This window comes from Diplotaxodon limnothrissa, linkage group LG2 (assembly GCF_057381915.1).
Source record: "Diplotaxodon limnothrissa isolate DT_005_m linkage group LG2, D_limnothrissa_male_GT1.1, whole genome shotgun sequence".
Taxonomy (NCBI): domain Eukaryota; kingdom Metazoa; phylum Chordata; class Actinopteri; order Cichliformes; family Cichlidae; genus Diplotaxodon; species Diplotaxodon limnothrissa.
The window spans coordinates 8,082,297-8,094,543 of NC_140597.1; the positions used below are offsets into that span (position 1 = coordinate 8,082,297).

Here is a 12,247-nt window from a genome sequence, read left to right on the forward strand (position 1 = left end):
AATCAGGGGGAGAATCTTTCCTATAAGATGATCAAATCTGTAGGCAGGACAGCACTCTGCTGCATGTTTTCTACAAATTAACTTTATTCTGTAACTCGAAGCAAGAAGTGAGAGTGACTTTTACTGAGTTACTCATCTCAAGTTCACGCTTGTCATTTCTGTCTACAGTAAAATAATTCAGGTTAGTCAACATCAACTTAGTCATATGACTTTCACTGTCTGAAACATTATTGGCATGTTGTGCTTTGCAGGATGCACTGCAGCTTATTACTGCACTGTATCGAAATCACCTTCAGTGAGATTTTCAAAACCATCGCTCTTCTATTTCTGCAGATTAGCAGCCTTGAGTCTGAAAACATAACTATAACCAGGAGATGCATTGTACATGCATCTCAAAAAATTAGAAAACTGCGAAAAAACTCAATATTTTCCATCAGATATTTATGGAAGTTAAAAAATCTTTACATATTTTAGACTCTAGACTATTTTTCTGTTGTAATATTGACAGACATGACATGTTGCTCAAAAAAACGGTTGAGTAAATTTCTACAAATCAAATTCAGTACATGCAAAAATATGTGGAAGATTGCTAATTTGGCATTTGTCCAGTTGTCATCATCACCTTCCACAAAGACGGTAAGCAAGAAAATGCCATTGCAGTTTGCAGAGTGCTGTTGAAACACATTAATGGAAAGTTGGCTGGAATGGAAAAGTGTGGTAATAAAAAGTGCACAAACAACAAGAATGCCTGCAGTCTTTGCAGGACTGTTATTAAACGCTGATTAAAAAACTTGGAAGCGCTTCGCAAGGAGCGGACTGAAGCTGGTGTCAGTACATCAACAAGCACGATGCACAAATATTTTGAGCAAAGGGGCTGCAGTCCTGATATCACAGCCACTCCTGAACCAGCAGCAGAACTGTAATACTTGTGCTGAGGAGAGAGAGAACTGGGCTGTTGCTCAGTGGTCCAAAGTCCCCTTTTCACGTCAATTTTTGCATTTGGAAGCCAGAGTGTCAAAGATGACTGGAGAGGGACAGAAACCACATTGTCGTTGCCTATTGGTGGTGGTCAGAGGGCCCGGTGGCGCCAGTGTCCGGCAGCCTCGCCTCTGTCAGTGCGCAGGGTGGCTGTGGCTACAATGTAGCTCGCCATCACCAGTATGTGAATGTGTGTGTGAATGGGTGGATTACTGAACGTGTAAAGCGCTTTGGGGTCCTTAGAGACTAAGTAAAGCGCTATACAAATACAGGCCATTTACCATTTACCAGGTCTTAAATCTTCCAGGAGATTTTAAAGATGCTTCCATTTCCCAATTAGCTTTAAGGGAACACAGACTTCCTTTTGTAGTAGGACCTGCCCACAAGGCCACAATTACCAGCAAATGGTTGCTGACCATGTTAGTATTGTATCTGATTGGCCAGTAAACCTGTGTTATCCATTCCATTTGGATAGATAAATGCCTGATCCAAAAATGAGAGCTGCTTTATCAAAGCAGCTTGGATTGGTTGCCTCCATGCCTCACTGCACTGATGCAGGAACTCAATGTAAAGAAGTCCCAGTTAACTGCTAAGTGTATTTCACCTACACATAATAAAATTATGTTCATCTTTTAGAACACAATTTCCACAAAAAAACAAAACAACCTTTTTCACAATATTCTGATTCTTTAACCTGTACTAGGTGTATCCTAAATCACACTTGCACATGATTTGTATAATTCATATTTTTGTATAACTCTATGTTTTTGTAGAAAAAGACAACTCAATGAGTCTTATGTTTAAATAAAGGCTTTCATAATGACAATGTAACAGACAAATCATCTCTGATGAAATAGATTTATTGGTTTTGCAATTTTATAAAAGCGTGTGCAAAGATACAACATATTAAAATATTTCCATACAAACAAAACTAATGTTCCAAAAAAAGTTACAATACAAAGGTTCTAAGACACTGAGGTTTAATAAAGATTGGTCTTCTTCATTATCCGCAGGAACTCCTGCTCGTTGACCTCACCGTCCCCGTCTCGGTCTGCCTCGTCAATCATTTCCTGAAAGGATAATAAATGTGATGTAGCAAAGGGAAGGAAGTGAGAGCATCAAACTGGAACAATTCTCACACTGACTTCAGGTAACTTTGTGTTTCATGCATGGCATTTGACTGCAAAGGTTACCCAGGAAAACCCCACCTAAAATAATACAGTTACTACTATTTTACTGTGACATGTAAGAACATACCAACATTAGAGGAACTGGGAGATATGAGAAGAGAGACAATACGTTTGGTACTTATATAGAAATGTATTTATAGTGGTTCCTCTAAGTATGTATTGTTCTTTAAATAAAAAATTCTTGGCTTCTGGACATGTGGTATTACTTTACGGTTTGTACCACTTATACAATTTACTGTAGTAGAGGTACTACAATATTTTAAATATGAGGTAGCAAATTTAAAATCAGTCAAACCAGCAAAAGGATCCCACCTGACCCCTTCAGAATGAGCAACTTTTTTGTACTTTAGTATATTTAACAAAGCCAGCTGGGGTGGCTGTAGCTCAGGAGGTGCAGCAGGTCATCCACTAACTGGAAGGTTGGTGGTTTAGTCTGCAGGCCAAAGTATCCTTGTGCAAGATAATGAACAACAAGTTGCTCTCTGATGTGCTCATTGGAGTACGACTGTATGTGAATGTTAGACAGAAAGGACTTGTGTGTAGGAAAAAAGAGCTTGTATGAGTGTGTGTTTGAATGAGGCATATAAAGTAGAGTAGAAAAGCGATGCACCGGTTCATTTACATATAAAAATGTTAATCTTTACACTATGAATAGTTACTGCAGAGTGACTTGCAGGCTCTCAAAGTACTGAGCAGCAAAGCAGTACGAAAAGCTTTGTTCTTATTAATTCATTTCATTTTTCCCAGCATTACTGAGCCCTTATCAGTTTTTATGTAAAGGAGAAAACCATATTGTATTTTTCAGAACTGAAAAACGCTCCGTTAAAAATTTAATCAGTTTACACCCACTACAAATATCACAATCTAAATTCAAAATCTTGTTTTTGTTCAAGATGGGGGTTTTTTTCTCAAAACCCAACTTTTTGAACATCATTACCTCAGGAATCATTTTCAATAACCTGATAATACAAAATGCAATTTTTAAATGATTATATGTTTTTAATTTAATTAAGGGAAAAAAGCTATCTAAATTAACTGGTCCTACCACCCTTGGCAGTAGAAATTGCAATCAAGCATTCGAAATAACTAGACAATCAGCCTTTCACATCACTGTGGAGGAAGTCTGTCCTACCGTTCTTTGCAAAACTGTTTTAATTCAGCCATATGAACAGCCTGTTTAAGGTCATGCCAAAGCACCTTAATCAGTCGTGACTTGTGTTTTCTTTGTTGTTGTTTTTTAAGCCAATCAGAGGTGAACTTGCTGGTGTGTTTCAGATCATTGTCCTGCTGAATAACTTGAGTGTGCATACGTTCCTGGCATGAACTGATGGTCAGGCATTCTCCTTTAGGATTTTCAGGTAGAGAGCAGAACTCAAAGTTCCGTCAATTAAGTCAAGTTGACCAAAGCAGGCCCAGATGTTGCTACGATGTACTTTTTATAAAATGCTGTTTGTTTTATTGTAGATGTAGCGAGATTCAAGCCTTCCCAAAAAGTTCAACTTTTTGTGTCGTCAAGGTCTTGGAGATCAACAAGACATTTTTGGCAATTGTGAGAATAACCTTTATGTTCTTTTTGGTTAGAACTCACTCTTGGAACTTTCTTTAGATGTTGTTCTCGGTTCTTTGTGACCTTCTGGATGAGTCATCAATTCATGATTTAAAAAGGGGAGGGGGGATTACTTCTTCACACAGGGGCAGGTAGGGGCAAAACTGTAAGTACTCCAAAGTAATGAAGAATCTCTATACCTGCAGCTCTGCATCTGTGAGGTTTTCACCCAGCTCCTTGGCAACTCTCTTGAGATTTTTGAATGAGATTTTTCCCGTGCAGTCATCATCAAAGAGTCGGAAAGCCTTCAGTATTTCTTCTTTTGTGTCTTTTTCACTCTGTTCTCATCAAAAATGAATACACATATATATATATATATATTACAAATTAAAAACATGCAAAATGTTCTTTTTTAAATTTTGCTCCAAATGCAGTCCAATATGAACATAATTTGCAGAATGTGTGTAGGAAATGAAGTGAAGCACATTTTACAAAGCACAGACATAAAGAGTGTGCATGCAGTATATTTTATAACTCTTGAATGGAAATATGTTTTGTAATGTAAAGAACAGGTGGCCACACTAAATGTTATCTATAGTTTTTTCAGTCTGAAGAAAACCTTTTTCTATGATCTACTGTTACTGTGCTATTTGTTTAGGACACAGGAAAGCCATAAAGGTGTTGGTGACTTTGCATGTACGGTGCCATGATGTATTTGCTCACTGTAGCAGGACCCATGCTAATCAGATGCCAATCAGGCACCTGATTGTCAACATCTGAGGTACCAGAAGCTCCAACAAGAGTCAAAAGCAGAACAAGCACTGGCAGAGATGATTTGGCAAGTTTTTCATGGGTCAACCCATAAATACACTAGCCTTACAAATGTGTCTGTGTGTGAGACAGGGAGGGGGAGAGAGAGAGAGAGAGAGAGAGAGAGAGAGATACTATATCTAGCAAATTCTTGCAATGTTTAGAATTGCTCCAAAACAACAGCTGTCGAAACAACACACAAATGCTTGATTTAGCCCCAACAGTTTTAAGGACAGTGCTATTTTCAGACAGTAAAACTTCCAACTTAACTGCAGAGAAGTTTTCTTGTTCCTTTCGGTAAAACACTCACCATTTTCAGTGTCATAATACTGAGAAAGTCACCAAAGTCAATCGTCCCAGAACCCTCTTTATCAATGTCTGCAATCATTTTCTTGATCTCTTCTTTCTTTGGTTCAAACCCCAGAGCTCTCATGGCAACCTGTGACACAGATAACAGTAAAGAAAACTGAAGCTGCTGCGGTGTTGTGACCGCGGTATGTTTTCCTTACTTAACTTTTATCACTATACATTTAACTAGAAAGCCAACCTTGAGCTCCTTCACGTCTATTGTTCCAGTTCCATCTGTGTCAAAGAGATCGAAAGCCTCTTTAATTTCTTGCTTTTGCTCCTCAGTCAGGTCGTGTTTTAAATCCGTCTTTTTCCTTTGGCTAGCCGAGGAAGTTGGTTTCCGGTAACTTGAAGCCTATGAAATACAATATTAATACATCACAAAAGCTACCTATTAAGTTACTAAGTTAACAGCAACGAGACTCGCGGTACATATCTTATTTTAGGTCATTATTGTGCTAACTAGCTTAAATGCTGTTCCGGGAGACCGAAGAGAATCAAGTTAAAACTAACGGCTTTTTATGGCAAATCTCACAGCTTCTTAAAATGTTCATTAAACATTCGTTTATAAAGCTACTTTACATAATTAAATAAATGCACACCATTTGAATAAATGATCCCGACGGGGAAACCTCTGTTTTGTTTGATGGTCTGATGTCAACAAATCAGGTAGCAACGACTGTGTAGTTTTTCTGTGAACAGACATCCGAGAGAGCCAATACAAATGATGAAAGCACGCTGACGAAACCTGATTAACCAATCACAAAAAATAGTAGGCGGGTTAAAACAGTTTCAGCCAATCATACGGACAGTTTGTTGTCGCCCAGCAACTAGGAAACAAAACGCATGCGCAGTGTTTAATCGGTTGAGCTGGACCAGGCGTAATATAAATGCCTCGTACACTATTGAAATAAGGTAAAAGTATACTCATTGAGGATAGTAAAAAGTTTGTATTACAGCGTCATTTTGCAGAGTCATTTCGGGGGGGGGTTCTGCTCTTGGATTAAGGTACAGACACGGGCAGTGTTGAAGTAAACTTGTCTCTGGTTTGTTAGCTTAGCTTGTAAGCTGACTTGTAAGATGCTGAGTGAAGTGCAGGCATTGACAAAACTCGCTGCTAGTGTTGGAGGAATAATTAATACCCGTCAGTTTTTCATGAGTAGCAATGTTTTACCTCTAAAAAATATGTGGGTTGCACCCATTATATCTGTCAAATGTCAATATGCTGATTGCCATCTGTCTGCAAATACGATTTTCCATTTCGTAGTGCTTGGCTGTTAACTGCTTAAATCTTAAAAGACACGTGATGAGGGGGTGAAAGGCCTATGAACCGTTTGGTTTCCCTGGACAAAAAAGGAAAAAAACAAAATATCAAACTTGCCAAGCTGCTATTTTAATTGCTGTTATCAGAGTAAAACGAGTTTTGTTTTTGTTTTGTTTTTTGTTTAAAAAAAAAAAGCCCACACTGACAGTGAAAACAGCTCAGTTGACAGTGATGACTTAGGTTAAGGCTTCTCTGCATAAAAATGATTGAAACCCTTAATTAACTAGATTAGAACTTTCTACAATATCTGTAAAGTTGAGACGTCATGCCATTAAACTAAGGAAAACAGTTGTTCCGGCTAGGTTAACCAGAGAGTTTACAATCAGTAAGCAATAGTACGGCTCCAAGCCGAGAAAGAGAATTACAGATGTGATGTTCACGTTGAACATGTTGATGGAGACATGTGGAGAAGGTCAAAACAGTTTCAGGCTGTCTTTGTAGCTCCAGAGAAAGCATACAATAGGCTGCCATGAGAGGAATTGTGGTACTGCATGAGGGAGTGAGTAGTGTTAGAGAAGTATCTGAGGCTGGTGTAGGACATTTATGAGGATAGTGATGAAGTTTGAAGTAGGAGTGACAGATGGGTTTACAGTGGGGGTGGGATTACATCAGGGATCTGCTCTGAGCCCATTCTTGTTCACAGTGGTGATGAACAGGTTGATAGATTAGGTCAGGCAGGAAAAGAGGAAGACAACATATAGGTTCATGGATGTAGTGAAGGAGGAGATGCAGTGGGTTGGTGTGACAGAGGTAGGGATAGGTAGAGATGGAGCCAGGTTATGTGCTATGGCGACCCCTGAAGGGAGCAGGCAAAAGAAGCAGTAGAAGATGGTCTATCATAAAAAAAAAAGAAACAGCATAAAAACAAATAGGGCCATTAAAAAAAGCTATTCCCGCAATCCCCCCTCCCCCGCGTCCTTTTAGTTTCTTACAAATCTTTTATCATTTGAGGATTACAGTACCATACTTTATAATAAATTTGAATTTCCAGGAGGTGTGCTCTGTGTCAGATTGGTGACCTCTTCAGGGTGTACCTCACCTCTCACCCTATGGTAGCTGGGATCAGCTCTTGCCCTCTCGTGACTCAAATAAGGTTAAGCAGAAGAGAATGGATGGATAGAAAAGGAAATCTGAGGGCCTATACTTAGTTACTGTGCCTTGTGACTTATTACTTTAAAAACACAAATCATGTTTCCGAACTAAAGCAAATGTTTGTGAGGACTTTTTTTTTGTTTAGAAATGACCAAACTTAAAAATTTTCTTTTACAGTTCACAGTCCTCGAATGATGTTGGGAAGTACAATCATAAACCATCGACAACATATTGGACTGCAGAAACTGTTGGCGCTGGCAGGAATTTCACATTCCTCTTTGGGCCCTTGTATAAAGTACAAGTTTATCCAAGATGACAAGAGTGGGGAGTCTGCTCTTGTGTGCTCGTGTTTTCGCATTATTGAGACCATGGAGCTGACCTGTGCAGTGGGTCAGCTTGTTTATGAGACTATTCAAGCCCACCAGAAGGTCTACCATACAGGGTCGGGATGCCTGCTGTTCCTAGCGGGGGCCTGGAGCCGTGTTGCCCTGGACTGTCTTCAGAGAGGAATTTCAGTAGGGAACATAATCTCAGCAATGTCTGAAGGGATGGATGTATGTCTGGATGCTTGCAGGAAATGTGCCGTTTCAATTGATGGTCTGGGCGTGACATCGTTAGAGAGTTGTGCTGTGAAAGTGTCCAAGAAACCCATCAAATATTCATCGCCTGCATTGTGCAGCATGCAGGGAACAATAAAGTTTGACGTCAAGACTCTGACCGTCGGTGAACAGAGAAAAATAAAACTCAGCAGACATTTTTGTGAGATGAAGTCTGAAGATTTCTCCAAAGTATTGCTACAGTCTCCTCAGCCTAAGCTTCCTGACATTGTACACATTGCTGAGGGACTGAGTCATGGTTGTGATGATGCAATGAAACTTGTAGTCGAAGTTATTCAGATGCAGTCAAAAACTAATGAAGAAGATGTGAGCTATCCCATGTTTGACATTACTAAAGTGGTGACTTGTATGCTCCCTGGTTTACCAGAGGATCAGGGGTGCGTTGTATTTGGCTGTGTTGTTCTTTTATCTGCTGAACAGGCTACAGTCGCTCATCACTTAAAAGAACAACAACTGAAGGTTGTTCTCATAAATGGAGATTTATCACATACTTACCGCCATCTTGGCTTTAACAGGCCGACAGGTATGCACCGTGTGAGGGATCATATAGATTTTTCGAGTTCAAGCAAAGAGGGCGAATGGGTGGAACGGACTGTGACACATCTGTTGAACCTGGAAGTGAACCTGATACTAATCCATGGGCACGCTTGTGAAAAAGTGATTCAGCACTGTTTTAGGCATCGTATACTTGTAGTGGAAAATGTGAAGGCTTCTGTTTTGAAGACATTTGCCAGCTTGTCTGGAGTTGTTCCGGTAACCTTTGCTGCGCAACTGAGCAAGCAAAATGTTGGCACTGGGGCAAAGGTTGCAATATGGAAAGACCTCAGTAGCCACGAGAAGTACTCCCTGGCTGTGAATATCTCAACTGGCAGCAACAGCGGGCTAGTTACAGTAATCCTTACAAGCTCTATACATGGAAAGCTTCAGGCCCTGGAGGACCAGTTTTGGGCCTGTGCTTATCGCTTACACTATGCACTAAAAGACAGAGCTCTTCTACCAGGGGCGTGTGGGACAGAAATGCTTTGCATTCATCACCTACAAAAGCGAGTGGAGTATCATGTCATGTGTCACAGAGAAAAGAACGGTGAGAGAGGAACCAACCACTACAGGCGTGTAGTGTTGGACCTCATGGCAGATGGTTTAATAGATTACATATCCACTGTAATGGTTAACACTGGAAGAATTTCAAAAGTCAAAGCTAGGACTGAGGTGTGCCAACAACTGCAGGACTATCTAGGCAATGCTGCAAAGTCCCCACAACTTTTCTTAAACAGTGAAAATCAGGATAATGAAGTCTTCACAGCACCAAAACCCAATGAAGCACGAGCAGTGGAAATCTATGATAATCTGAGCGTGAAACAGGAAGCATGGAGGAAAGCCTTAGATCTTGTTTTCTTGGTTTTACAGACGGATGCAGAGATTATCACAGGCGTAGACCAAAAAACTGAGATTGCCGAGAACAGTCTCTTGCTGTTGTGATGTTCATGTAGAATATTCAGGCAAAAGATTTCACTCTACAAGACAAACTGTTTTTTTCTTCCTAAACAAAGTGATTTGTAAAATATGCTGTAAATAATACAGTGAAGGGCTTTTGAAAAATGTTATTACCTATTTTCTGCCACAAGGGGGAGACATCCTCTTTCTGAATGTCTTCAGAATTCTTTCTAAAACTTATATTAAAAAAATAATAAATAATAAAGTTATGTTGAATAACCAAGAAATGTAGTTTTTCTTATTTTTAATTAACTTGGCCTTGTGTCCTCTGTCATTATGATTCTCTATTCTCCCTGGAAATTCCCTTAAACATTACTTTTATTTTATAATAAAACAATCATGACTAACCTGATCTAGGTTATACATATCCTTGAACACATGTTGACTTCGCACACATTTCAGGCCGGGAAAAATACTGCTACATATCCAAACCCACAATTAGATTTCCTGCTCGAGGGCTGAATTTTGTTGTGCTTCTTTGTCTTCGAACACTTGCTTAATGATATTTGCCTAAGCTTCATTAAGTGTCTCCAGTTTGGCTAGTACTGCTCACATTGAATGCTGACACTGCTTCTGTGCCAGGTGCGGCTCTTTTATGACTTTCTGTGTCATAACTGGCATGGTTGATGCAGAAGGAACACCTCCAGACAGAGTAAATGTTTTGGGTTAAGTCTTACTAGTGTCTGTGCTTTAAAATACATTTTCAGAGGTGATGTCAGTTATTCGAATCCTGGAAATCTTTCATTAACACTTTCCATCCTACATAATCACCTAAAGGTCACATAAATATTTTGAAAGTCTGCAGTTTGGGCAGCTTTTAGAGTACTTATACATATATAGAAATTTGTAATAGGCTATTTATACAATACCTATATTAAGATAAGTAAAAATGATTACGACTTGGAAAATTCAAGAACTGCTCCCAATGCACTGTTCAATTTGGTTGGTGTCTTGAAAAATTTCCCTTTTTTGCATGTTGTGTTTTAGAGGTGACGGTTTCAATGACTTGCGTGGTCTTCCATTTCCTCTGAGGTCACAGAGAGCAAAGCTCATTACACCCTAAAAATAGTTCAGTGAAATAAAAGTGTTACAAAGGTTTTACAGTGGAGACGGAATAGTCTTGACTCAGACATCATTCAGTGTTGTTGCAGCATTGAGAGGGGAGGGCATGACATAACGTAACACACACAACACTGGGGAGGAAGGTTGGAACGCCAAAACTGGTGACACATCCGAGAGTTCAGGGTGAGTCCACCTCCTTTCTGTCTGCACGAATCACTTAACAAATTTATATAACGTAAAACTTAAAGGGCTCTCTGAGAGATGATTCAGATAGATGGAGTATTTATTCTGGGCAATGACAAGTAGGAAATGAAAAAACTTTAAATATAAAATTATGAGGAGAAAGGCCAGCTGAGGCATTTTTTAAATATAGTTGAACATTTTTTTAAAAAGTGTGTCACAAGTTTTCTCAGAAGAGTGGCTGGCATTTCTCTTAGAGATAGGGTGAGGAGTTCGGCCATCCTATTGTAAGCTGCTGATTACAGCCTCGCAACAAGCGTGCCAAATGAGCAATTCTTTATGCCACTGAAGTAAATGAACTGAAGCTGAATGTTGATCATCTTGCTACAAACCTTCGCTCTGAGCATTCATGTGGATATTCTCTGGCATATATCATATTCTCATATCATATATCAGAGCTTCCCTCACCCTCAGTGGCAATGACACCCCCTGACAGCAGCAGACTCCCAGCAGGATATAGTAGGATACTGAACTCTGCCACACCACAAAATTGTTCAAGAGCAGTTTGAAACATAAAAAAATAGCCCAACATGCTAATCCTGCCTATAGGCGCTGCAGATCCCATCTAATAAAGCTTCCATAGAATAAACTGGAAAAGCCTGATTCATGGAGGCCCCATGCCATAACCCACAATCCTGAAAGAACTGTAGCCAGTGTCCTGTGCCAAACCATGGATTATATGCCAGATACTACAAGACACCGCAGTGGTACTGTGTCCTTGCTATGATGGATGGGAGCTGTTTTGTGCCAACGTGATATCTGGCTGGTTTTTATTTTATGACTGATCAGTGTATCCATATGTCATCATTGTACCTCTCATATATTTACCTTTTCCCAGTGAAAAGATATTTAAATAAGTATTCAGGATTGTGACAAATGCTGATTTGAAAATTCCTATATGGGCAGCAATAGTTAAGGTAGAAGGTTGGTGGATCCCTGACATGGATCCCTGATGCCAAAGCATCCAAGGGCAAGATGATAAAACCCGACTTGCATCTGTGTGTGTGTGAATGTTAGAAAACACACAGGTATAGATAAGGCATTATATAAGTACTAGTCAATTTACATCCTTACTAGTCCCCTGGCTGTGCTGTGTATGTAGAAATGTAAAAGTGTAAAGCCTGAAGACTGAGCTTATACTTGAGGTAAGGTGAGGTCAATGTTATAACTGTTATGTCATTACTTTATCTGTACAGTACTATACAGGTATAAATGTGTATCACTAATAATATTTGGTAGATATTTTTTTCACTGCATGTGTATATAATATGTGCATTTAGCCGATACTGTCGAACAAAAACTTTTTGTTAGCATGATGTCAACCAGGAGCACAGCTGACTTTCTACTGGTCCCACACAAGCTTCAGATGTGGTAACGTTTGCCCAGAAGCCCAGAACAGTAAGTGCCTATTTTGACAAATGCATGACCTCCTCCTGGATAAATAACTTTCATCACTCATCATCCAGGCAGCTGGTTTGGAGAAAATTGAGAATAGCAATTAAAATAACTGGCTCGTGACGGTTTCTTTTTCATCTACTGGCATTTC

The 12,247-nt window shown here is 39.5% G+C and overlaps 2 protein-coding genes across 2 annotated transcripts; one reads left to right on the forward strand and one right to left on the reverse strand.

Annotated features, from left to right (window-relative positions):
- Window positions 1–1,854: 1,854 nt before the first annotated feature.
- On the reverse strand, window positions 1,855–5,535 carry cetn4 (centrin 4). Its single transcript, XM_085366625.1, has 5 exons — window positions 5,475–5,535; window positions 5,072–5,227; window positions 4,835–4,963; window positions 3,915–4,052; window positions 1,855–2,048 (listed from the first exon to the last, which is right to left on the reverse strand). Exons 1-5 carry the CDS (start codon window positions 5,475–5,477, stop codon window positions 1,959–1,961), a joined length of 516 nt encoding a protein of 171 aa, XP_085222751.1. The 5' UTR covers window positions 5,478–5,535; the 3' UTR covers window positions 1,855–1,958.
- Window positions 5,536–7,479: 1,944 nt separating this feature from the next.
- On the forward strand, window positions 7,480–9,384 carry bbs12 (Bardet-Biedl syndrome 12). Its single transcript, XM_085360299.1, has one exon. The coding sequence runs from the start codon at window positions 7,480–7,482 to the stop codon at window positions 9,382–9,384; it is 1,905 nt and encodes a 634-aa protein (XP_085216425.1).
- Window positions 9,385–12,247: the final 2,863 nt, after the last annotated feature.

Bases quoted from the DNA above. Each gene is read 5' to 3' on its own strand.
- cetn4 (XM_085366625.1), bottom strand. The intron at 4,053-4,834 runs GTGAGTGTTTTA...TGATGAGAACAG, and splicing joins GTATTATGACACTGAAAATG to AGTGAAAAAGACACAAAAGA. The intron at 2,049-3,914 runs GTATAGAGATTC...TTATCCTTTCAG, and splicing joins TCACAGATGCAGAGCTGCAG to GAAATGATTGACGAGGCAGA.
- bbs12 (XM_085360299.1), top strand. From the start codon at position 7,480: ATGATGTTGGGAAGTACAATCATAAACCATCGACAACATATTGGACTG.